General features: G+C 40.1%; 1 protein-coding gene across 2 annotated transcripts in view; it reads right to left on the bottom strand.

Annotated features, from left to right (window-relative positions):
* The window catches only part of LOC126336639 (spaetzle-processing enzyme-like), a 183,168-nt gene that overhangs the window by 29,556 nt on the left and 128,666 nt on the right, over positions 1 to 24,946 (bottom strand). Inside the window, exons 5-6 of one of the 2 annotated variants that reach the window (XM_050000598.1) lie at positions 21,198 to 21,303; positions 17,365 to 17,546 (exon numbers count right to left, since the gene is read on the bottom strand). In XM_050000598.1, coding sequence (XP_049856555.1) covers positions 17,365 to 17,546; positions 21,198 to 21,303 — 288 coding nt within the window. The remainder of the gene's footprint in view (positions 1 to 17,364; positions 17,547 to 21,197; positions 21,304 to 24,946) is intronic. The other variant, XM_050000683.1, reaches the window with a different exon arrangement.

Below are 24,946 nucleotides of genomic sequence, written 5' to 3'. Positions count from 1 at the left end.
TCAGTTGAAGCACTATGTGAAATTAATAAATTGGTCACAAATTACTTGTAAATAAAATTTTATTCACTTTTTGTAAGAAGTGAGTGTGGGTATGTTATGATGTGAATACACAATTAATAAGTAATTGATTAACACCATTACCACAAGATTTACAAAACATAGATGGATTTTATCAAAGAGTGAATAGTGATGTTATGTTATTTGTTGACAATATGATATATATGATAAATTTAAAATTAAACTCTAAATATCCAAAGTCAATAACTAGTATGAGATTGTGTATTTTTTTTAATAGTGCAATAGAATATTTTTACTCTCTAAAGAAAATTCATATGTAGAGTTAGATGACTTGTCATGTTAAACATACATCACGAGGAATTATAACTAGACAATTTCCAAGTTTACTTACAGGATTAAATTCTGCACTGAGATGTGATAATGAGCTATTGTATTTTTTGAGGATGTTACTTTTTATGAATATAATGAATTAACTAAAAATTAATTAATGGTGGTACAACTGATTTATCTTTATTTGGTATTGATTGTAATAAATCAGCAGAGATAGATCCTGTTGTTGTTGTTGTGGTCTTCAGTCCTGAGACTGGTTTGATGCAGCTCTCCATTCTAATCTATCTTGTGCAAGCTTCATCTCCCCGTACTTACTACAACCTTCATTCTTCTCAATATGCTTAGTGTATTCATCTCTTGGTCTCCCTCTACGATTTTTACCCTCCACACTGCCCTCCAATGCTAAACTTGCGATCCCTTGAAGCCCCAGAACATGTCCTACCAACTGATCCCTTCTTCCAGTCAAGTTGTGCCACAAATTTCTCTTCTCCCCAATCCTTTTCAATACCTCCTCATTAGTTATATGATCTACCCATCTAATCTTCAGCATTCTTCTGTAGCACCACATTTTGCAAGCTTATATTCTCTTCTTATCCAAACTAGTTATCGTCCATTTTTCACTTCCATACATGGCTACGCTCCATAAAAATACTTTCAGAAACGACTTCCTGAAGCTTAAATCTATACTCTATGTTAACAAATTTCTCTTCTTCAGAAACGCTTTCCTTGCCATTGCCAGTCTACATTTTGTGTCCTCTCTATTTCGACCATCATCAGTTGTTTTGTTCCACAAATAGCAAAACTCCTTTTCTACTTAAGCGTCTCATTTCCTAATCTAATTCCCTCAACACCACCTGACTTAATTCGTCTACATTCCATTATCCTCGTTTTGCATTTGTTGATATTCATCTTATATCCATCTTTCAAGACACTGTCCATTCTGTTCAACTGCTCTTCCAAGTCCTTTGCTGTTTCTGACAGAATTACAATGTCATCGGCGAACTTCAAAGTTTTTTTTAATTCTCCATGGATTTTAATACCTACTCCGAATTTTTCTTTTGTTTCCTCTACTACTTGCTCAATATACTGATTGAATAACATTGGGGATAGGCTACAACCCCATCTCACTCCCTTCCCAATCACTGCTTCCCTTTCATGTCCCTCGAGTCTTATAACTACCATCTGGTGTCTGTACAAATTGTAAATAGCCTTTCACTCTCTGTATTTTACCCCTGCCACCCTCAGAATTTGAAAGAGACTATTCCAGTCAACATTATCAAAAGCTTTCTCTAAGTCTACAAATGCTAGAAACATAGGTTTCCCTATCCTTAATCTAGCTTCTAAGATAAGGTTCCCCGAAGTTGGCTTCTACCAGTTTTTCCATTCGTCTGTAATGAATTCGTGTTAGTTTTTTCATTCATGACTTATTAAACTGATTGTTCGGTAATTTTCACATATGTCAGCACTTGTTTTCTTTGGCATTGGAATTATTATATTCTTCTTGAAGTGTGAGGGTATTTCGCCTGTCTTATACATCTTGTTCACCAGATGGTAGAGTTTTGTCAGGACTGGCTCTCGCAAGGCCGTCAGTAGTTCTAATGGAATGTTATCTACTCTTGGGACCTTGTTTTGACTCAGGTGTTTCAGTGCTCTTTCAAACTCTTCACGCAGTATCGTCACTCCCATCCTCTTCCATTTCCATAATATTGTCCTCAAGTATGTCACCCTTGTATAGACCCTCCTTATACACCTTCCACCTTTCTGCTTTCCCTTATTTGCTTAGAAGTGGGTTTCCATCTGAGCTCCTGATATTCATACAAGTGGTTCTCTTTTCTCCAAAGGTCTCTTTAATTTTCCTGTAGGCAGCATCTATCTTACCCCTAGTGAGATAAGCCTTTATATCTTTATATTTGACCTCTAGCCATCAATGCATAACCATTCTACACTTTCTGTGGATCTCATTTTTGAGATTAGTTCCTAAGACAATAAATATATTGAAAAATACAGTACAAAAATTAGAAATTTTTAAAAAATCTAATAAATTTTTTATAGAAATGGAAGCTCTTAAATTAAACAGTGTAAATACTGTAACACTGAGAAGTCAATTGATAATTTTGATTTACAAAAATAAACCAATGTGGTTTCAGAACGATGGACAGACAATGTGTAAATAAATACCATGTACAAGTGTTCAACAGAAAATGAATTTTTTGTGTATGTGGAAAAAAATTCTAGATATTATTATAAAATCATTTCCATCTAATTCCTAGTGAAGAACATTCGAAAATATTGTCATCGATGAATAATAATGAAAAATGTGAAATTGATACATCGACAAAGAAATGTAGTTCGTCAAGAAATTGAAGATATAAATTGTTTTTACTGAAAACCATCACATAAAGATAACCATAATAATAAATATAAAAAATACTTAACTTTCAAATACCTATTAAATAAAAATTCTTTCTGGTCGAATTTTGAAAGCAATTTCTTTTAGAAATATATTTTATTTTCAATAAATAGAAAACTAAAATTGTGAAATCAACAGCTCTTCAACTTCGTGATTATTGTGAAAAAATAAATTAAGACATGATAGCAAATTAAAGAAATCTGATTTAATCATATTTATAAAGAGACATCAAGACACAGAGTTAAGTCTGCTTCAGCTGATGCAAGATGAAACTCTTTGGAAACGGTTGCCTCGATTTGATGATGAAACTGTCGAAACTAAAGAAGATAAACCATTGAAATATATTTCCATTTTCTAACAATGTCTTTGAGAAACAAACGGAAAAACAGAAAAATAGTTAATGATGGTCCTATTGATGAAGGGCTTGCCTACAGATAACAAACTAAAAATTTTGTAAAGAATATGAAGTACAAAAGGTAGGCAATTAAAAATATTATGAAATTCATTCACAGAAAGTAAAATATAGAATCACAATTGAAATATCGTTAAATAAAAAATTTAACTATGGTAAGCAAAATATTTTAACAAAAATGAATGATTTTCAGGCTGCTGGATCAGGATGTATACTGCATAGAATTATTGATTTATAGCTAGGATGTAACAGATGTGTTTCACACAGGATCTTCTTACAGTGAACTATGAGACAAAATTTTTAAAAAATGCAGGTATTAATGAAAAAAATAATCAAAAATATTATAATTCTCCATAAAATCTGCATTATGTCCTGTAGATAAAAATGCAGTATGAGTTACAAAATACAGAAATATGATGTTGATCTTGAAAATTTTCATTTAATGTAGTGGTTGATAATTGAGACTAAAATTGATATACCTGTCAATGTCTATTCGTCTGGTGAAAAATATCAAGTCTATCCATTAAAAGTTACGAAATATGAGAAGGAGGAACATGTGAATCTCCTAATGTCAATAATGGAAATAATTCACACTATTGTTAAATAAAAAAATTATCTATATCATTTTGAGTCACATTAATAAACATGGAACAGTAAAATTTATTTCTGATTTGTGTTCACTTCATTTCAGTAGGAAAGAAAAATTAAATAATCACACATCAAACTGGTTAGTTAACAAGCCATCAAAAGGAGAAATGCCAGAAAAAGGTTCATATCTACATTTTAAAAATCGTCAACAAACACGAAAGGTGCCATTTGTTATTTATGCAGATTTTGAAAGTTGTCTATTGAAAACTGTTAACTGTCAACCAAAACCAGAAAATTCATTCATAATGAACTATCAAAAGCATGAACCAACGGGATTCTGTTATTATATCAAGTACATTATTGGACTTTATATGATCCAGTTGTATACAGAGGATCAAAAAATCATAAAAAATTTATTGAATGTATAAAACAAGAAGTAGAAGATATTAGTAGAAATTTTCTAAACTTTAACAAATGAAACCACTAACGACTGAAGAGCATTCATAATATGCAGGATAAAAAATTTGTAAAGTGTGTAAAGGTTTTTATTACAGAAAAGTAAAAAGGTTCGCCATAATGATCATTTAACTGGAACATTTATTAATCTGTTATGTAGTAATCGTCATTTAAAATTGACACAACTGAGGTTTGTACCAATTTGTTTACATAACATCCCAAGGAATTTCACTTGCAGTCTAGAATAGTATCTTTGATTAGTAAGCAAAACTTTCCCAGACCTCGGTTCCAAAACTGCCACTGCTTATATTTTGATTAATAATCAACATTGGCTACTGAAGACTTCTGGCACAAGACGTCACCCTCATTCTTTCAATTGGCTTGCCAAACATGGCAGAGGAACCGATAGAGGGGTCAGGGCACTGTCTTGTCCTAGGAGTGAAGAACTCCCCTAAAGGCAGAAGAATCAGTAATGATGAACAGTGTGAGGTTGCAGAAGGCAATGGAGACTACTACATTAAAGGCATGAACATGTATCCACAGTACATGTGACCTGTAACTGATAACGTGTCATGATCTCTCCATTGGCGAAGTATTCCGGAATAGTCTCCCATTCAGGTCTCGGGGAGAGAACTGCCAAGGGGCAGGTGATCATGAGAAAAAGACTGAATATTCAACAAAAGATAAGGTTCTCTGAGTCGAGGCATTGAATATCAGAAGCTTAAACATGGTAGGGAAATTAGAAAATCTGAAAAGGGAAATTGGAAGGTTCAGTCTAGATATACTGGGGTTATTGAAGTGAAATGCAAAGAAGATAAGGATTTTTGGTCACATGATAATAGGGGAATATCAACAGCAATAGAAAATGGAATAACAGGAGTTGGATTCGTTATGAATAGGAAGGTAGGGCACAGGCTGTGTTACTGTCAACAGTTCAGTGATAGGATTCTTCTTATCAGAATCAAAAGCAAACCTACACCGAAAACGATAGTTCAGGTATACATGCCAATGTTGCAAGATGAAGATGAAGATGAAGATAAAGATATAGAGAAAGTATACGAGGATATTGAAAAGATAATACAGTATATAAATGGAGATGGAAATCTAATAGTCATAGGAGACTGGAATGCAGTTGTAGTGGAAGGAATGGAAGAAACGTTTACAGAAGAATATAGACTTGGTACACAGAATGAAAGAGGAGAGAGACTGAGTTCTGCAATAAATTTCAGTTAGTAATAGCAAATACTCTTTTCAAGCATCACAAGATGAGGAGACATACTTGGAAAAGGCAAGGTGATATGAGAAGATTTCAGTCAGATTAGATCCTGGTCACACAGAGATTTCGAAATCAGACACTGGATTGCAAGACATAACCAGAAGCAGATATGGACTCAGATCACAGTATAGTAGTGATGAAGAGTAGGCTGAAGTTTACGACATTAACCAGGAAGAATCAATATGCAAAGAAGTGGGATACAGAAGTACTAAGGAATGACGAGATATGCTTGAAGTTCTCTAAGACTATAGATACAGCAATAAGGAATACCTCAGTGGATAGTACAGTTGAAGAGGAATCGACCTCTCTAAAAAGCGGCATCACAGAAGTTGGAAAGAAAAACATACGTACAAAGAAGGTAACTGCGAAGAAACCATGGGTAACAGAAGAAAAAGAACGTCGGTTGATCGATGAAAGCAGGAAGAACAAAAATGTTCCAGGAAACTGAGGAATGCAGAAATCCGAGTCGCTGAGGAATGAAATAAATAGGAAGTGCCGAGAATATAAAACGAAATGGCTGCACAAAAAATGTGAAGAAATCGAAAAAGAAATGATTGTTGGAAGGACTGACTCAGCCTACAAGAATGTCAAAGGAACCTTTGATGACATTAAAAAGCAAGGGTGGTAACATTCAGAGTGCAACGGGAATTCCACTGTTAAATGCAGAGAAAGAGCAGATAGGTGAAAAGATTACGTTGAAAGCCTCTATGAGGGAGAAGATTTGTCTGACCTGATAGAAGAAGAAACAGGAATCGATTTAGAAGATACGGGGGATCCAAATTTAGAATCAGAATTTAAAAGAGCTTTAGAGGGCTTAAGATCAAATAAGGGAGAAGGAACAGGTAACATTCCAACAGAATTTCTAAAATCATTGGCAGATGTGTCAACAAAACCACTATTCACGTTAGTGTGTAGAAGGTATGAGCCTGGCGACACACTGTTTGACTTTAGAAAAATATCATTCACACAATTCCTAAGACCGAAAGAGCTGACAAGTGCGAGAATTATCACACAATCAGCTTAACAGCTCACACATCCAAGTCGCTTAAAGAATAATATACAGAAGAATGGAGAAAAAAATTTTGGATGTGCGAGATGGTGATCAGTTTGGCTTCAGAAAAGGCAAAGGTAAGGTATGAGAGAGGCAATCCTGATACTGCAGTTGATAATGGAAGCAAGACTAAAGAAAAATCAAGAGACATTCATAGGATTTGTCGGTCTGGAAAAAGAGTTCAACAATGTAAAATGGTGCAGGATGTTCGAAACTATGAGAAAAATAGGGGTAAGCTAAGGGCAGAGACATGTAATATACAATAGGAACATCAGCCAAGAGGGAATAATAAGAGTGGACGACCAAGAACGAATTTTTCAGATTAAAATGGGGATAAGACAGGGATGTAGTCATTCACCCCTACTGTTTAATCAGTACGTCGAAAAAGCAATGATGGAAACAAAAGAAAGGTTCAGGAGTGGAATTAAAATTCAAGGTGAAAGGATGTCAATGCTACGATTCACTGGTGAAATTGCTATCCTGACTGAAAGTGAAGAAGAAATACATGATCTGCTAAATGGAATGCACAATCTAATGAGTACACAATATGAATCGAGAGTAATTCCAAGAAAGACGAAAATAATGAGAAGTAGCAGAAATGAGAACAGTAAGAAACTTTTCATCAGGGCTAATGGTCATGAAGTAAATGATGCTAAGAAGATCTGATACCTAGGCAGTAAAATAACGACTGATGGATGGAGGAAGCAGAGAATTAAAAGCAGACCCATTCTTCATTTTCATGGGCCTTTGTCCCACTTCAAAGTGGGGTCGGCCTTGTTACTATGTATTTGGCAATGCTAATCTTGGAGTGTGGTTGGATGTCCTTCCTGTCGCCACACTGTACCCCTCAGGACAGAATTAGTGTATCTCAACTGTCTGCGTCTAGCGGAAGCCATGAAATAGTGCAGTCATATTAAAATGTCTGCAAGTCGTGTAACTATGGCGGGACATGGGGACTAGCCCAAAATTCACTAATTGGGATATGGAAAACTGCCTAAAAACACATCCAACCTAGCCAGCTCTCGTCATTAATCCATCAGGCGGATTCGATCCAGGGTTGGCGCGCCTACCTGAGTCCAGGAAGAATCATTTAAGTGCCCTCAGATAACCTGGCGTTTCTACCAAAAGAAGACCAACAATGGCAAAAATGACATTTCTGGCCAAGAGATGTCTACTACTCTCAAACATAGGGCTTAATTTACGGAAGAAATTTCTGAGAATGTATGTCTCGAGTACAGCATTGTATGGCAGTGAAACATGGACTTTGGGGAAATTGGAACAGAAGAGAATCGAAGAATTTGAGATGTGATGCACCAGAGGAATGTTGTAAATTAGGTGAACAGATAAGGTAAGAAATGAGAAGATTCTGTACAAAATCAGAGGGAACGTGCAGATAACACTGAGAGGGAGAAGGGACAGGATAGTAGGACGTCAGTTAAGACATGAGTGAATGACTTCAGTGGTACTAGAGGGAGTTGAAGAGGGTAAAAACTGTAGAGGAAGACAGAGATTGGAATACATCCAGCAAAAAATTGGGGACATCGGTTTTAAGTGCTACTCTGGATGAAGAGGTTGGCACAGAAGAAAAATTCGTGGTGGCTCACATCAAACAGTCAGAAGACTCCTGACCGAAAAGCAAAAAAATCTCTCAGGATATGATTCACATCCACTGGCAAAAGATCTTGGTTATAATAAAAAAGAGATAGAGTTAATACCTCATAATTGAGATGTTCAAATGTTAAAATGTGTGTGAATTTCTAAGGGACCATACTGCTGAGGTCATCAGTTCCTAGTCTTACACACTACTTAAACTAACTTATGCTAAGAACAACACACACACCCTTGATCAAATTTAAAGAGAGGTCAAATGGAAAACATTAGAAAATTTTACCCAGAAGAATTATTCAATTTAGTGATCAGAAAAGATGTTTAGCAATATGATTAATTGTATTCTTGGGAGAAATTTGAAGAGACACTATTACAAGCAAAGAAAGAACTTAACAGTAAACTGAATGACTATGAAGTAAGTGATGAAGATTATTTGCATGTACAAATAGTTTTGGAAAAATTTAATATAAAAAATACTAGTGAACATCAAAATCTGAATCTTAAACTTGATGTATTGTTATTGGCTGATGTGTCTAAAAGTTTTATAAAAAGTTACATAAATGCTTATGATTTACATCCATCTTGGTATTTTACTGCACCTGGTTTATTGTGGGGTGCAATGATAAAAATGACTAAAGAACAACTTGATTTATTATGTGATTATGGTATGATTTTAATGGTTAAAAAAGGAATAAGAGGAGGAATATTTTAATGTTGTAAAAGATATACAAAAGTAAATGAAAAATATTCAAAGATTATGATGTTACACAATGAGTCAATATTTACCTTATGGTGGATTTGAATGGGATAATACAGTTTCTTTTGGTTGTACAAAAGTGAGTGAAATTACAGATAAATCTGCATATGGATACATATTTGAAGTAGACCTAGAATATCCAAAAGAATTACATGACATACATAAAGACTTACCACTTGCACACGAAAATTAAATTGTACCTAAACTAAAGAAAGCAAGTTGTTAACTACTCCGGAAAACAAAAATAACTGAGTTATTCACTAGAGAAATCTTGAACAGTACCCGTTCTTAGGAATGAAATTAGCAAAAATACATAGAGTTTTAAAATTTAATCAATCAGAATGGTTAAAAGATAGATAGATTTCAATAATGAAATGAGAACTAAAGGTAAAAATAATTTTGAAAAAGATTTGTATGAGCTAATGACTAATTCACTATTTGGTAAGAGAATAGAAAAAATCAAAAACAGAGTGCATATAAAATTAATGTCAGATGGAGAAGAATGTAATAAACGTGTAACAAAACTGTAATTTAAGGGAAGAACTGTATTCAATGAAAATTTTGTAGCTATTCATGCTAATAAAACTAAAATCACATGTAATAACATTTAATCACGTTTAATCTATGTTGTTGGAGTAGACTTGATTTATCAAAGGAACTGGTTATGATTTCGCTATGAAATAGTGAAATCAAAACATGGAGAAAATGTCGAGTTGTGTTATTAAGATAAGGACAGTTATATGTACAATATACAAACTGAAGTTTTCTATGAAGACATGAAAGCAATGATTGATTATTTTTGTATGAGTGATTACTCAGAGATAATGTTTACAGTCTTCTGCAAATAAATAAGAAAAAATTAGGAAAATGAAATACAAATGAAATGGAAAAGTAAGGGAAGAATTCTGTAGTTTGAGATCAAAAATATATGCTTTTAATATGGTGATAAAATAGAGAGAAATTCAAAGGTGTTGAGAAATGTGTTGTTAAAAATAGAATAAGTTTAGAAGACTATAAAGATTGTTTATTCAACAATAGGGAACAATGCTAAACAATGAAGATGATTCATATTGAAAAATATGAAATCTACACAGTTGAGGCTAACAGAAAAGCATTCAGCCCTCATCATGCCAAAAGACATCATTTGGAAAGAAAAATAGATACATTACTATATGGAAATTACACATTGTAAAAAAATTAATAAAATTTTTTTCTACACAAATGGAAATATTTTTAAGAAAGCTCAACAACATTACCAATACTAAATTGTTTAGAAAGATTAGTGAGTTACAAGTAATAGGTTTGTATGTTATTACCAGTTGTGACTATTTACCTACCGGATATGGAGAAAATATATGTTTGGAACTGGATAATGAATTTAAAATTATTTTGCATAATAGATATTTAAAAATAGTAAGTAATATTTAATTATTTGAAGAATATGATGTTACATTGAGATACAAAGGAATGAAGATACTTAAGAATAATGATAAAGAACGTCATGATTTGGAACTCACTTTTAAAAAATTTTACTTTTTCAAAACATAAAAAGTCAACAATTTATATCAATCTTAGGGCTGCTCAAGTAGAAAGAATCAGAAATATTTTGGGTAACTAACATAACATATAAGAACTGTTTTTAATTATTTTCTTATATTAAAGTTTTTTAATGAAAATAAGTGAGTTGGACCTGAAATTTAAACGATAGTAGCAAACATCAGCAGGTTCTGGGTAAATTTCTTAAAGGAAGCGAGTGAGTGAATGAAACTCGCTCATAAGTGTTCTTTTGAAAAACTAAGCCAGAACCTGCTGATTTTTGCTACTAAGTCAAGATGTTTGTGCAAGTAAACAATTAAAAATTAATAACTACTGTTTTCTCAGTGCCTTGACTGAGGTATCTGCAGTTCTGGTTTGGATGCTGTGGACAAAAATATGGCCAGCCGCTGTGGCCGACCGGTTCTAGGCACTTCAGTCTGGAACCATGCTGCTGGTGCGATAGCAGGTTCGAATCCTGCCTCGGGCATCGATGTGTGTGATGACCTTAGGTTAGTTAGGTTCAAGTAGTTCTACGTCTACGGGACTGATGACCTCAGATGTTAAGTGGCATAGTGCTTAGAGCCATTTTAACCATTTTGAACAAAAATATGAAAAAACCAAAAACATCACACTAACATCCCCAGTACGGTGTAAGAAAACAATTGGCATTCAAAACAGTTTCCAGTCATTTCTAATTGGATAAATATAGATCCTGAATTGTTTACAAACCAATCTTATACCATTCTACCTGCAAAATAATTGCAAGTTCAGGCAACAACGATGGAGACAGATAGCGATCACGCACCGTTCTCTCCCATGTAAATCACAAAAGCTCAATAATGATGAGATCTGGACTTTGTTGGATAGGGAGATGTGGCTATTCATCCTCGCGCTCGCAAGACCAGTTCCGAACAATACAAGATGAACAGTGACCCTGATGTGACAGAACTAAGCATGACCATTGGGAAAAAAACATGGTACCAAGGGATGGCGATGATCAGCCAAAGTGATCACATAATCCTTGACAGTAACACGACTTCACATAGCAACCACGGGACTCATGGAATACCACGATATGTCTGTCCACAACATCCCCAAACCACCTCCATATTTCGGTATTGGGACGTAAACTCGTTCAGAAGTTGGATACAGTGTTCAGCTAGACTCATATGACTAAATGACTCTCTTCCATAGCTACATAATCCAGGTTTTATAGCTGCAGCATCACCTTTTCCTGTTATGGTCATTTGTATGGATAATGCGTTGATTTGGAATTGCAGCTCGCCCTGCACTTCCCTGCTTATGGAGGTTCCTTCATGTTGTTTTGGTGCTGACAAGATTCGCGAGTGCGACATTCAGTTCTGCTGCGACGTTCGCACCTGTCGTCTTCTTACTTTCCGCCACAGTCTTTTTCAATGACCGTTTGTCACGATCACTCTATACGCACTTCCGTTCCGTTGTGACTTAGCGGCTGAAATTCTTTCGTTTTCCCTGTACACGTAGTAAATTTTCGATACTGTGCCTCTTGAAACTCCAAACGCATTGGCTACTCTGGTAACGGAAACACCTATGATACGAGCACTAACTACTGGCCCACGTTAGAATTTACTTAGGTCCTAGATAGTGCACTCATAACTACAGAGAACACTCTTCTGGCCGTGACCAACGCCTGCAACGTGTTGAGGACATTACACTGGTGTCGTTCGTGGCCAAATACAACAGCGCAACCTTCAGACTTGACTAACAGCAGCATCTATGTTCAAGCATGTATTTCTCACAGTGTTTCCATATTTTTGTCAAACCCATATGTGAAGTTCTATGTTTTATTTAGTGATGATATGAGTAATAATTATTCTGACCATTAATAAAGATTCAGGTAATTTGAAATGGGTGCCCATACTGTAAAATATGGTACCATTACCACAGACACACAGGCAGACATTTCAAATCAGTACTCCAACTTTTATGTATCACAGATATTTGAACATGTTTTTCAATACTGTGTAATTCGGTAAGTTTTGTGATTTAATTAATTATTCCTGTACTTTTTCCCATATATTCTCTTCCAAGACTTCAAAAGGAACAACAAAGAGATGTACAACACACAATAACTGCAACAGTGCTATAATTTGTTTTTAATCTGAGTGGTGTTCCATTTTATGAAATAGCTCGTGTAACTGGAAGAGTGCGCGGAGCTAGAGAGAGTAAAGGGTGTGGAAGCTCGGTGCTCATGGTCTTACGTGTATGGTCGTCAGTTCAGAAGAAATTTGTACCAGTAGACGATGCGAATTCTAGGCAACCAGGCCGTATAAGTGAAGTACTTCAACTTTTTGTCGAGCTTATTGCCATTTCGGCGACATTTAAGATACTTAACTTCTACGAGGGGAGCTTTGAACTTAGTCTGTCTACCACTTTCGAGTGATTGGTTGCAGAGAAGGTGTCAGATACTTGAACTTTTACAAGAGCCACACACATCTGCAATTTAGTGTGTATTTGTCATGATACACTCAGTTTCGAGAGCTGTTTGTCCAGTTTACATATTTAATGAGGCTTTATTCCACTTTTGGTCTATGTTTACCGCGCTTCAATGAGTAAGGACACCATCCACTTACACTACTGGCCATTAAAATTGCTGCACCATGAAGAAATGCAGATGATAAAGGGTTATTGATTGGACATATATTATACTAGAACGGACATGTTATTACATTTTCACGCAATTTGGGTGCATAGATTCTGAGAAATCAGTACCCAGAAAAACCACCTCTGGCCGTAATAACGGCCACCATTGACCAGACGTTTTCAATTGGTGATAGATCTGCAGGATGTGATCCCCAGGCCAGAAGTCGAACATTTTCTGTATCCAGAAAGGTCGGTACAGGACCTGCAACATGCGGTCGTGCATTATCCTGCTGAAATGTAGGGTTTCGCAGGAATCGAATGAATGGTCGTAAAACATCTGAAATGTAACGTCCACTGTTCAAAGTGCCGTCAATGCGAACAAGAGGTCACCGAGACGTGTAACCAGTTGCACCCCATACCATCACGCCGGGTGATACGCCAGTATCGCCAATGCGCGTTCGCCGCGATGTCTCAAACACGGATGCGACCATCATGATGCTGTAACCAGAACCTGGATTTATCCGAAAAAAATGACGTTTTGCCATTCGTGCACCCAGATTCGTCGTTGAGTACACCATTGCAGGCGCTCCTGTCTGTGATGCAGCGTCAAGGGTGCCGGCAGCCGTGGTCTCCGAGCTGATAGTCCATGCTCCTGCAAACGTCGTCGAACTGTTCGTGCAGATGGTTGTTGTCTTGCAAACGTCCCCATCTGTTGACTCAGGGATCGAGACGTGACTGCACGATCCGTTGCAGCCAAGCGATTAAGATGCCTGTTATCTCGACTGCTAGTGATACGAGGCCGTTGGGATCCAGCACGGCGTTCCGTATTACCCTCCTGAACCCACCGATTCCATATTTTGCTAACAGTCATTTAATCTCGACCAACGCGAGCAGCAATGTCGCGTTATGATAAACCGCAATCGCGATAGGCTGCAATCCGACCTTTATCAAAGTTGGAAACTTGATGGTACGGAATTCTCCTCCTTACACGAAGCATCACAACGTTTCACCAGGCAACGCCGATCAACTGCTGTTTGTGTATGAGAAATCAGTTGGAAACTATCCTCATGTCAGCACGTTATAGGTGTCCACACCGGCGCCAACCTTGTGTGAATGCTCTGAAAAGCTAATCATTTGCATTTGCATTTCACAGCATCTTCTTCCTGTCGGTTAAATTTCGCATTTGTAGCGCGTCATCTTCGTGATGTAGCAATTTTAATGGCCAGTAGTGTATTCTAATAAACCAGATTTTCTTTAATTTTAATATGCCTACTTCTGTAGTTCCTTGGGATTTATTCCACTCACAGTTCTATAATGATTTTATTTATGTAAGTTCTCATTTCTGCCATACTTACATGTTTGACCGAAAGATCACTTGAATATTTATGAATTTCGACAGTACTTGGTTCAATGGACAGAAAATAAATAAATAAACATAATTGTTTTTCCATCAAAGGATCTGCATAGATGGCTTCTACATAAGCTGAGCGAAGTAACCACTACAACTTAATTGCTGTTTACGACTTGAAGCAGTGACTTGGTCGCTGATTGCTGAAGTCACTGTGTATGGATTCAGGCGTTGTGGGTCCTAGGACTTTTATCCGTCACTTATCACTTCTTTCGTCTTTGGAAATGTTTGTTGATGTGACAAATGCCGAGCTGCACAGTGGTTGGAAATCCACTTTAAACTACAGGTCACCCTGTAACTGACTGGATAGCCGAATTCAAAGTTCGAAGGAAATGTTATATCGTTTCTAGTAAAGTGCTGCAGTGTTCAAACCAGTTTTCAGACTGATGGCAGGTTCACCTTTTTGCAACATGAACAAACCAGAGTTAAATTAACATCCTTCTTGAATCTTCTACTTTTATATATGTGTCGTGTCTGTTCTTCTGGACATGCCAGAAAGAACAGACGGCATTCTCGATCCTGCAGCAATACATACATTACGAAATGAAATAAATTCTGACAACAGCCACAAATTGGAACTAAAATGAATTCAGTTTGCACGAGCGTTGGCCTCATCCACTTCGGCAAACTGAGCATGCTTTCTTCCAACCCCAGTTCCAATACTGTCGCACAGTATTAATGTAGGCCACCATATTTATTGCTCGTCGCATCACTCTGGTTGGTTGATTGATTTTGGAGAGGGGTCCAACCAGCGAGGTCATCGGTCCCATCGGTTTAGGGAAGGATAGGGGAAGGAGGTCAGCCATGCCCTTTCAAAGGGACTTTCCCGGCATTTATCTGAAGCGATTTAGGAAAATCACGGAAAACCTAAATCAGGATGGCACGCCGTTTGAACCGGGGTCCTCCGGAATGCGAGTGCAGTGTGCTGACCACTGCACCATCTCGCTCGGTGCATCTCGCTGGATTTCCACCACAGTTCAGGAGAGAAAGTGCACCCACGTTAATAAGATCTTAACGGCTGTCAAGCCATTTGTACACTGGTGTCCAAAATTAAAGAGCCAACGGAAATTTTGCAAGGCTGCGTTTATTTGGCCCCAAAACAGTAAAAGCAGGTAATAGTAAAGTTGTGGCAATGTAAAGAATAATGTTAGCAACTGGAGGATGCACAATGGTAGCCAAAAATGTTCTTCGTTCTTTCCAAGTTAACGGATTTGCACACACATTCTGACAACTGATTAATGAGCACAATATGGGGTGCGACCACCCCTGGCAGCAATTCAAGCCTCAGACTGTCGCGGCATGCCACGAATGATGTCATCAATCTCTTGTTGCCGAGCTGCTCATAAGTCCTGGAGAGTGACTGGTGGATGCTGACGTGATGCAGCCTGTTTCCCTAGTACATTCTCTTTGCGACTCAATCGGGAGAGCGTGCTCTATGGGGTCCAGCATTATCGTCAGTCAGTACTAAATGTGAACTCGCATCACATCGTAACAACCGTACATGAGGTGGGAAAATCTCGTCACAATACCTGACAGCAGTGAAACCTTCCCCATTTATCTCTACAATTTCATGAAGAGATGTTCGAGTTGTCAAAATAATTCCTACCCACACCATTAGGCATTCTTCTCGATATGGATCTCTTTCCACAATGTCTGGGTCATGAAATCGTATTCCACATTCCCGCCAAATGCGAGTCTGTCAACAGTCTCTCTCCAGACCAAATCAGGACTCATCTGTGGAAAGATCATTAACCTACTGTTCGATCATCCAGGTGCCATGTCAATGAATCCACTCAAGACGTTCCCTTCTGTGAAGACGCATCAGTTACTAATAAAGCATTTCTTCGACAATAAAGACCACTCGGTCGAAGCCGAGCACCGTTTGCCTCGATACAACACGTCCAGTGGACGCTGCGAGGACAGATGCCAGTTGCTGTGCAGTACTAAGGCGGTGCCATCGCGCCCATACATCCAAACAACGGTCCCATGTTTCCGATGTCACATTCCGTTGGCCCTGTCCTTCGGGATACAGTTTTGGTGTCTATAAACTGTCGCCATATCCGAGAAACAATAGAACGATTCACATGTAGCCATCGGGCCACATTAGTTTGCGACTGCCTTGCTTCCATTCTTGCTATGGCTCTCAGCCACAGAGATAGGCGTCTTCTCTGTGCCGTACTCCACCGGCTGTCTGACGTCATCGTTGGTTGTCCGGGATGCCATCTTCTGTGCAGAACACTATCGTACAGAAGTCATTAATTAGACAAAGGACGTGAAAATAACGGTTTGTTGCTTTAATTTTGGGCACCAGTGTATTTGATATTTGTGACTTGATGGCCACTAACATCATTTCAGTGCGGATGCAGTCTCTAAACTTTGGTGTGAATCCAGCGTGATGGTGCGACCAATGAGAATGGTGGATAGGGGGACTACATAAGTAGCGCGCGACAATATGAGAATCTAGATCGAAAGGAAAGCGTGCTCGCATGAACGACCGCTTGCGTAAAGTGGGAAAATTGGCTTCGAATCTCGGTCAGGCACAAATTTTCACTTTTCGCCATTCAATTCATTTCAGTACCCAATTGTGGCCAGTGACAGAGTTAATTCATTTCATCGTGAATCCACTACCTTCAGTGACCTCTAGCACAGCCAACAACCGATGCCACAACAGCTGAACCCGAGTTCGTTGCCGCGTTCTTGCTATCTCGCAGACAGGCGGCGTCAGCGCAGCGAAGTCGAGCGCTGACCATTACAGGGGATTGGGCGCGCAGAAGCAATTCTCAGAAATGAGGTAACAGGACGCTGGGAATAAGAACCGTCCAAGGCGAGAGCTAGTGACGCGTGACCGAAGTGTAGGAAAGGGGAGGCCGTGTGCCGGGCCTGGCCGCTCACCGTGGAACCTGACGGCCCTGTCCAGGCGTATGAGGGAGATGTCGTTCTTGAAGGGTGACTGGTCGTACTCGGCGTGCATGAGCACCTCGGACGGCCGGAAGTCCTGCACGGGTTCGGCGCACACGCCGTCCTCGCAGTCGGGGTCGGTGCGCGTGTTGTGTTCCCCCAGCCGGATCAGGCCCCTGCACCACAAGCAACAAGGGAAGGAAGATTAGAGATTAACGTCCAGGTCGTTAGTGAGTGGCGGGCTGTAGCAAAACAACACACCAGCCGGGCGCACAAGCAGCAAAAGGTACAGCACGCAGCGAGACCACCATTAGCAACTACCTGCACCGCGACTGCGGATCACACGGGAGGCATATCTACACTGATGATCCAAAACATTATGACCACCTGCTTCACTCCCCGTTCATCCATCCGTGGAGCGCTATGCAGCTTCGATTCTGGGTGACATATATTCGACAAGTCTGTGGTAGGTTTCTGGAGCCTTGTGGCACCAGTATGTCTTTGTCATGGTAACACAGTCCCTAGTTACATGTTGATGGTTTTGCGCGCTGAGCTTGCGACCCACAGCATCCATTAAGTGTTCATGGCATTCCATATCAGGCGAAATCGGTGCCAAGTCATCACCCCGAGTTCGCTATCGTGCTCCTCAAAGATTCCATCGCCTTTGCACATTTGATATGTGCAACAAATTTCACGAAGCCTGCAGCTGTAGTGGTGCCTTCGATTATACTAATCGGCTCATGGAAGCCCAGGTGAATGTCTCCTATAGTGTAATAATGCGTCCACCGATCTCTGGCTGGGTAGCAGTTCACATTTTGAACGTGATGGTTCTTCCAGACACGATCGTTGGCATAAAACAGAACTTGATTCCTCCATACCACGCAACACAGTTCCATTGACCCACGGTTCTATCCGGGTGGTCCAGGGCCGCTGCAGTCTTAACTGATGATGGTGTCGGGTCAACCTGGCCCCATGTTAAATAATGAGCGGTGAACAATGTGTTCCGTCTGCCTCCGTAGCCGAGTAGTGATCGCGGCTGACTACCATACAGAGCATCCGGCTTCAATTCTCGGTATTAATACGAACTTTCTCGTTTTTGGGAGACTGTAACGGTGCGCATTATGTCATAGCGAATGAGGAGCTACTCCACCGCTCAGTAACGGCTCCAGGTCACTAAACCCGACTAAACATGACACCGATGTGCTGACCCCACCCCCTTACACACTGCATCCAGTGGCGCCATTGCTAGACGATGACACGGCGGTCGGTCGGAACTGATGGGCCTACCAGCAACTGTCGGTGTTCACGTACTTGTTTTCGATCAGTGCGTTTTTTAACATTTTTGCCTGTGTAAGCATTGCACTCGCTCGTCAGATGTGCCGTACACGCAACCTATCTCGCTTTACAGAGCATACAAGCTTCCGACCTCCATATTCTATGATGAGGGCTTGACGTTTCATAAGTTGTCGCCTACTCGTCGTTTCACCGTCCTACAACCAGTTTCCAAAGATGATTACAACAATAGCACACGAAAGACCGACCAGCTTCCCTTTTCCAAGGCACTCGTACCCACGCTCTGGGCATAACAATTTGCCCTTTGTCAAACTCGAATACGTCTGTGGATTTCCCCAATTGAGGATCTTGTCGTCGGTAGAAGCGTTCCCCATTCATCTCCGCTCCGTTTGTATATTTTTCTCACCAAATCAGATGACCACAACATCACGACGTGGCATACACATTCGCGCTGGGCTGTGGTCATAATGTTTTGGATCAGCAATGTCTATAATCTGTCCGTAAACTGAAGAGCTAACAGTGCTTGTGGTGGGAGAATTGGGGTCTCCAGGGAGAACGTTGCAACTGCCTTGCAGAATGACGAAAACAATTAGTTTTAGACATGGTTGTTCCTCAGCAACCGTATATAATTTTCACACATAGCAATTACACAGCCAACCGGTTGCAAATAACTATTCGGTACATTGACCTAGGTTTCGACACCTGCCATGGGTGTCTTCATCAGAATTAAATTTTGAAAAACTGTAATTGCGAGAAATCAGTGGTCAGAATGTAGAGCAGTTATGCTCAAGCCAAATTAAAAGAAAACACGTTCCAGCCGTGTCACATATGCCAGTTTTGAGTCTGACGTTTTTCGTAGCTAGGCATACCTGACAAGGCTGGAAAGTGTTTTGTTTTACTTTTGATTTGAGCATAGCCGCTCTAAATTCTCAGCACTGGTTTTTGAAAAGTAATTTTACGGTTTCTCAAAATTTCATTCTGATGAAGATTCTCTTAGTAGGTGTCGAAACCAGGGTCAGTGTACCAAATAGCTATTTGCAACCTGTTGGCTGTATAATTCCTATTCAGTCATCTGTCAGTGTAGTGCAGCGAGCTGTGGTTTACAGAGATTCTTTTTCCATTAGTTAGAGTAGTTACTAAGGTATGTATTCCGTATAACATTATCCCATTTAGTAGGAGGCAGAGGGTCCGTGCACTGCTTCGCTACTGACTGGAAATGAACGACGCGGACTGCATAGAACTGCCAGAAATCCTACACGCTCGGACAAAATATTACAGTATATGAGAATCTCGAAGGGTCCTGTGGAAGTTGCAGATTTCGCCAATTTATACCTCGCAAACAAAACAAATGTGGAATGAAGATATGTCTCTTGTAGATTTTCAAATATTTCAGCTGTATTTTTTGTAAATATATGTTGGGTTGCAACAAGAAGGATAATAGCACGTGAGTACTAGACCTTTAGATGCGACTGTGTGAACTTATTTATCAGTCAGGTGTAAATGTGACAGCAGCTAACTGTTTACTAGTTTTGGCTTGGTAGAAAAATTAGGAAGGAAAAAATCTACCTTTTGTTGAGACGATGAAGAGAGACAAGGTTTGAGATATCTCTGGAGTTTGATACCAATAGAGGAATGGCTGTCCATAATTCACTTGTTGGCTTTAAGGAAGACTGCACTATAGTTTTTTATGCTGCTAAAAAGTGGAAGTTTGTGATCCTGGTATCAAGTCTGCATGAGGGTAATTAAATAGATGCTGACACTAGAGCGAACAGAAGTCATTCATTGCAAAATTTTATAATAGCACCGAAAGTGCAGTCGATATTACTGAGAAGCTGACCGCTTTGTAGGCCCACAATGTTGCAATAAATGTGCGCCATTGGCCCTGATTCTAGGAATTTTTCGCAAAAATTAATATGGATGGAATCAATACACGTGTAACTGATTGTGGCTACAATGAGAATCGTATAGGAAGAAAATAATTCCTGAAAGAAGTCTCCCATATGATGGTTCCACCTCACTTGGTTTGATGGAGCTCGGACACCTCAGGAATCCACAGAGACCTTCAACTAACGCCAACCTGTAAAGAAGAAGCAGAAGAAGAGAGCAGACCTGGAGAAAAAAGAACTGGGATCAAAAGGAAAAGATGTAATAATACCAGCAGTGTATAGAAAAGATTGACAAAATATTGTTGCAAAATGTGTCAGAGGCAGTCTGTCTGACGCACATCGAAAGTTTTTACTCTGACTGCCATAAAATTCCTCATTCGTTATATCACAGTTCTAAAGTGACGATGAGAAATATCAGTGAAGACATTCTCCATTTGTAGTCTGTTTTGTAGATGAAAGTTAATACATGATAATGTGAATAAATGATGTGATAAATTTGGTATACTGTGTCCGATCTCGTAGCGAAAACTACTACACCCGACAGACGGTTGTGAGGTCTGAAGTACGCGCTCTACGTTACCTCCGTCCCCGTGCCTACGGGTTAGACAGCCTGATGGGCGCGCCGCGCTGCCGGCTGAGTCTACTCACACCTCGAGCCCTCCCGGCAGGTTGGTGACGCAGTGCGCCGCCGACACGACGTAGTAGCTGCTGATGAGCGCCGCCCCGCACCGGAACACCGCCTTCCTGCGAGTCCCTGTGGGGAAACACCGCTCCGGGTCACACTCCGCTCACCAGCAGACCGCTGAGTCCGCGGAAAATCTTCGCGCACAAATTATCATAACAAATTTTCACTCCTTCCTGTCTCGATGAAATCTGACACTGTCAAACTAGAGCACGTGATCTATTCTAAACACATTCTTTTGTTTATAAATGCGAGTATTTTTATCGCTTTCGGCAGATATGTTACAATTAACCTGTTTCGACTATAATGAGTCATCTGCAGCACAACGAAACGTACATAGAAGTGACGAAACCTCAAGACTGCTATTGAGTATAAACAGCTATAACATTGTTAAAAACTGGAACCTAAAGAGAAAATTAAAAAAGTGCCCATTATCTTGTTGGCAACGGCCTTGCCGCAGTGGATACACCGGTTCCCGTGAGATCACCGAAGTTACGCGCTGTCGGGCGTGGCTGGCACTTGGATGGGTGACTATCCAGCCGCCATGCACTGTTGCCATTTTTCGGGGTGCACTCAACCTCGTGATGCCAATTGAGGAGATACTCGACCGAATGGTAGATGCTCCGGTCAAAGAAAGCCATCATAACGACCGGGAGAGCGGTGTGCTGACAACATGCCCCTCCTATCCGCATCCTTAACTGAGGATGACACGGCGGTCGGATGGCTCCGATGTGCCACTTGTGGCCTGAAAACGGAGTGCATACATACATTATCGTGTTAAGTAAGCACCACTTCAAGTACACATCTATCACTCATCAAGGTTGTTTAAAATCAACTGCTGTGCCTGCTGTTATATCGCACTTTAAAACTGAAACAATTGAGACAATGAGAGCTATAAGGGCCCAAAGCGCACAAACAAAGTTTTGAGAAAAGCAGTTATTAGTGAAACTCAAATTTATGAGGGTCACTCCAAATGAAATCCACACTATTTTTGTGAAAATACAGTTTTCATTCTGCATGTGTGAAAGTTTTACATTGTGTAGATACATCCTTCCCGCTTGTTTTCAAACTTAGTTCAACCTGTTCCCGTGAGTGGCGCTGTCACAGCAGGTCTTCAAGATGGCTGCTACACTTGACGTTCGTCAGATGCAACGTGCTGTCATAGAATTCCTGTGCTGTGAAAATGAGGCACTGGGAAACATCCACAAGAGGTTGAAAAAGGTGTATGGAGATACTGCTGTCGATCGCAGTACAGTTAGTCGGTGGGCAAGCAGGTTACGCGATGAAAGCGAGCATGGGAATATTGAGGATTGTCCTCGCAGCGACAGGCCTTGCACTGCACACACTCCAGATAATGTGCAGAGAGTTAACGAATTGGGGACTGCTGACAGATGGATCACAGTGAACGAATTGTCACTCTACATTGGGATAGGGGAAGGAAGTGTTTTCAGAATACTGAAAGTGTTGGCGTTAAAAAAGGTTTGTGCCAGGTGGGTTCCTAGGATGTTCACAGTGGCTCACAAACAAACAAGAAAAACGGTATGCAGCGAACTTTTGGAACAGTACGAGAATAGTGGAGATGAGTTTCTTGCGAGAATTGTGAAAGGTGATGAAACATGGATCCATAATTTTTCATCAGAGACGAAGAGGCAATCAATGGAGTGGCATCATGCAAATTCACCCAAGGAAAAAAAAAAAAAATCAAAACCACACCTGCTCCTGGAAAAGTTATGGCTATGGTGTTTTTCGATTCAGAAGGACTCTTGCTTGTGGACATCATGCCAAGTGAAACCACCATAAACTCTGATGCATATGTGACAACACTGAAGAAACATCAAGCTCGACTGAGTCATGTTCGACTACATCGGAAAAAGCAGGACTTTTGCTGTTGCACGACAATGCACGGCCACATGTCAGTCAAAATACCATGGAAGCGATCACAAAACTTGGATGGACAACACTGAAACACCCACCTTACTGTCCTGACCTGGCTCCATGTAACTATCATATCTTTGGGAAACTGAAAGACTCTCTTCATGGAACAAGGTTTGAAGCTGATGGCTTACTTGTGTACGCTGCCAAACAGTGGCTCCAACAGGCTGGTCCAGAATTTTACTGTGCTGGTATATGGGCGCTGGTTTCAAGATGGCGTAAGACAGTTGAGAGGGATGGAAATTATGTGGAGAAATGAAAATATTGTTCCTAAAGGATGTATCTACACACTGTAAAACTTTCAAGCATGGAGAATAAAAGATGGCTTTAAAAAATAGTGTGTATTTCTTTTGGAGTGACCCTCTATATGCAAACCATCAGTCGCATAGTTCTGAATCGTTTTTTAACCAAGTCTTGACGTCCTATGTTTCCTACAAAAAATATACACACTTTATACTATAAAATATTAACTAATTTTTAGCATTATTTTTATTATTAATGTTAATTCACAAAAATTCCATGTATAGGCTAGTGACTATAGTGTCTTTTGAGAGTTGTAAAAATTTTTAATTAGTTTGAAATTAGAATCACTACATCAACAATAGATACTAAATTCATCAAACACGCTAATAATACCTATTCAAACACGACATAGTCTTTGTTATCATCGTTTTCATTACGCACAGCCCCGCAGAGTGGCCTTGTGGTTTGAGGCGTCACACAACTGATTACGCGGCCCCTCCCATCGGAAGTTTGAGTCCTCCCTTGGGCATGGGTGCGTGTCTTCTTCTTAGCGTAAGTTAGTTTAAGTTAGATTAAGTAGTGTGTAAGTCTAGGAACCGATGACCTCAGCAGTTTGGTCCCACAAGATATTACCACAAATTTCCATAAACAGCATTTTTCAATCTATCCCAGGCATTTCCGGTAGCCATCATGTCTGGAGGAAATGCAGCCACTCTAGTCGAGCGATGTCCTTATCCTGAAGGAAGTCATTCACAAGATGTGCACGACGGGGCCGCGAATGAAGGCGAATACCTCACCAAGATGCTGCCGATATGGTTACACAATCGGTCGGAGGCTGGCATTCACGTATCGTACGGCTGTTCCGGCGCTTTCCATCACCCCCAGGGGCGTACGCCGGCCCCACATAATGCCACCCCAAAACAGCAGGGAACCTACGCCATGCAGCACTCGATGGACAGTGTGTCTAAGGCATTCAGCCTGACGGGGTTGCCTCCGAACACGTCTCCGACGATTGTCTGGTTGAATGCGTATGCGTCACTCATCAGTGAAGAGAACATGATGCCAATCCTAACTGGTCCATTCGGCATGTTGTTGAGCCCATCTGTACCATGGTGCATGGTATCGTGGTTGCAAAGATGGACCTCACCATAGATGTCAGGAGTGAAGTTGTGCATCATGTAACCTACTCCCCACAGTTTGAGTCGTAGCACGAAAAGCATTATTCAACATGGTGGCGTTGCTGTCAGGGTTCCTCCGAGCCATAATCCGTGGGTAGCGGTCACTCGCTGCATTATTAGCCCTTCGGCAGTCTGAGCGAGGAATGTCATTGACAGTTCTTGCCTCTCTGTATCTCCTCCATGTCCGAACAACATCGCTTTGGTTCACTCCGAGACGCCTGGACACTTCCCTCGTTGAGAGCCCTTCCTCGCACGAAGTAACAATGCGGACGCGATGGAAACGCGGTATTGACCGTCTAGGCATAGTTCAACTACAGACTACACGAGCCGTGTACCTCCTACCTGGTGGAATGACTGGAACT

Source organism: Schistocerca gregaria, chromosome 1 (assembly GCF_023897955.1).
Source record: "Schistocerca gregaria isolate iqSchGreg1 chromosome 1, iqSchGreg1.2, whole genome shotgun sequence".
Taxonomy (NCBI): domain Eukaryota; kingdom Metazoa; phylum Arthropoda; class Insecta; order Orthoptera; family Acrididae; genus Schistocerca; species Schistocerca gregaria.
The sequence above is the reverse complement of the archived record's forward strand: the minus strand, read 5'-3'. Positions and strand labels throughout refer to the sequence as shown.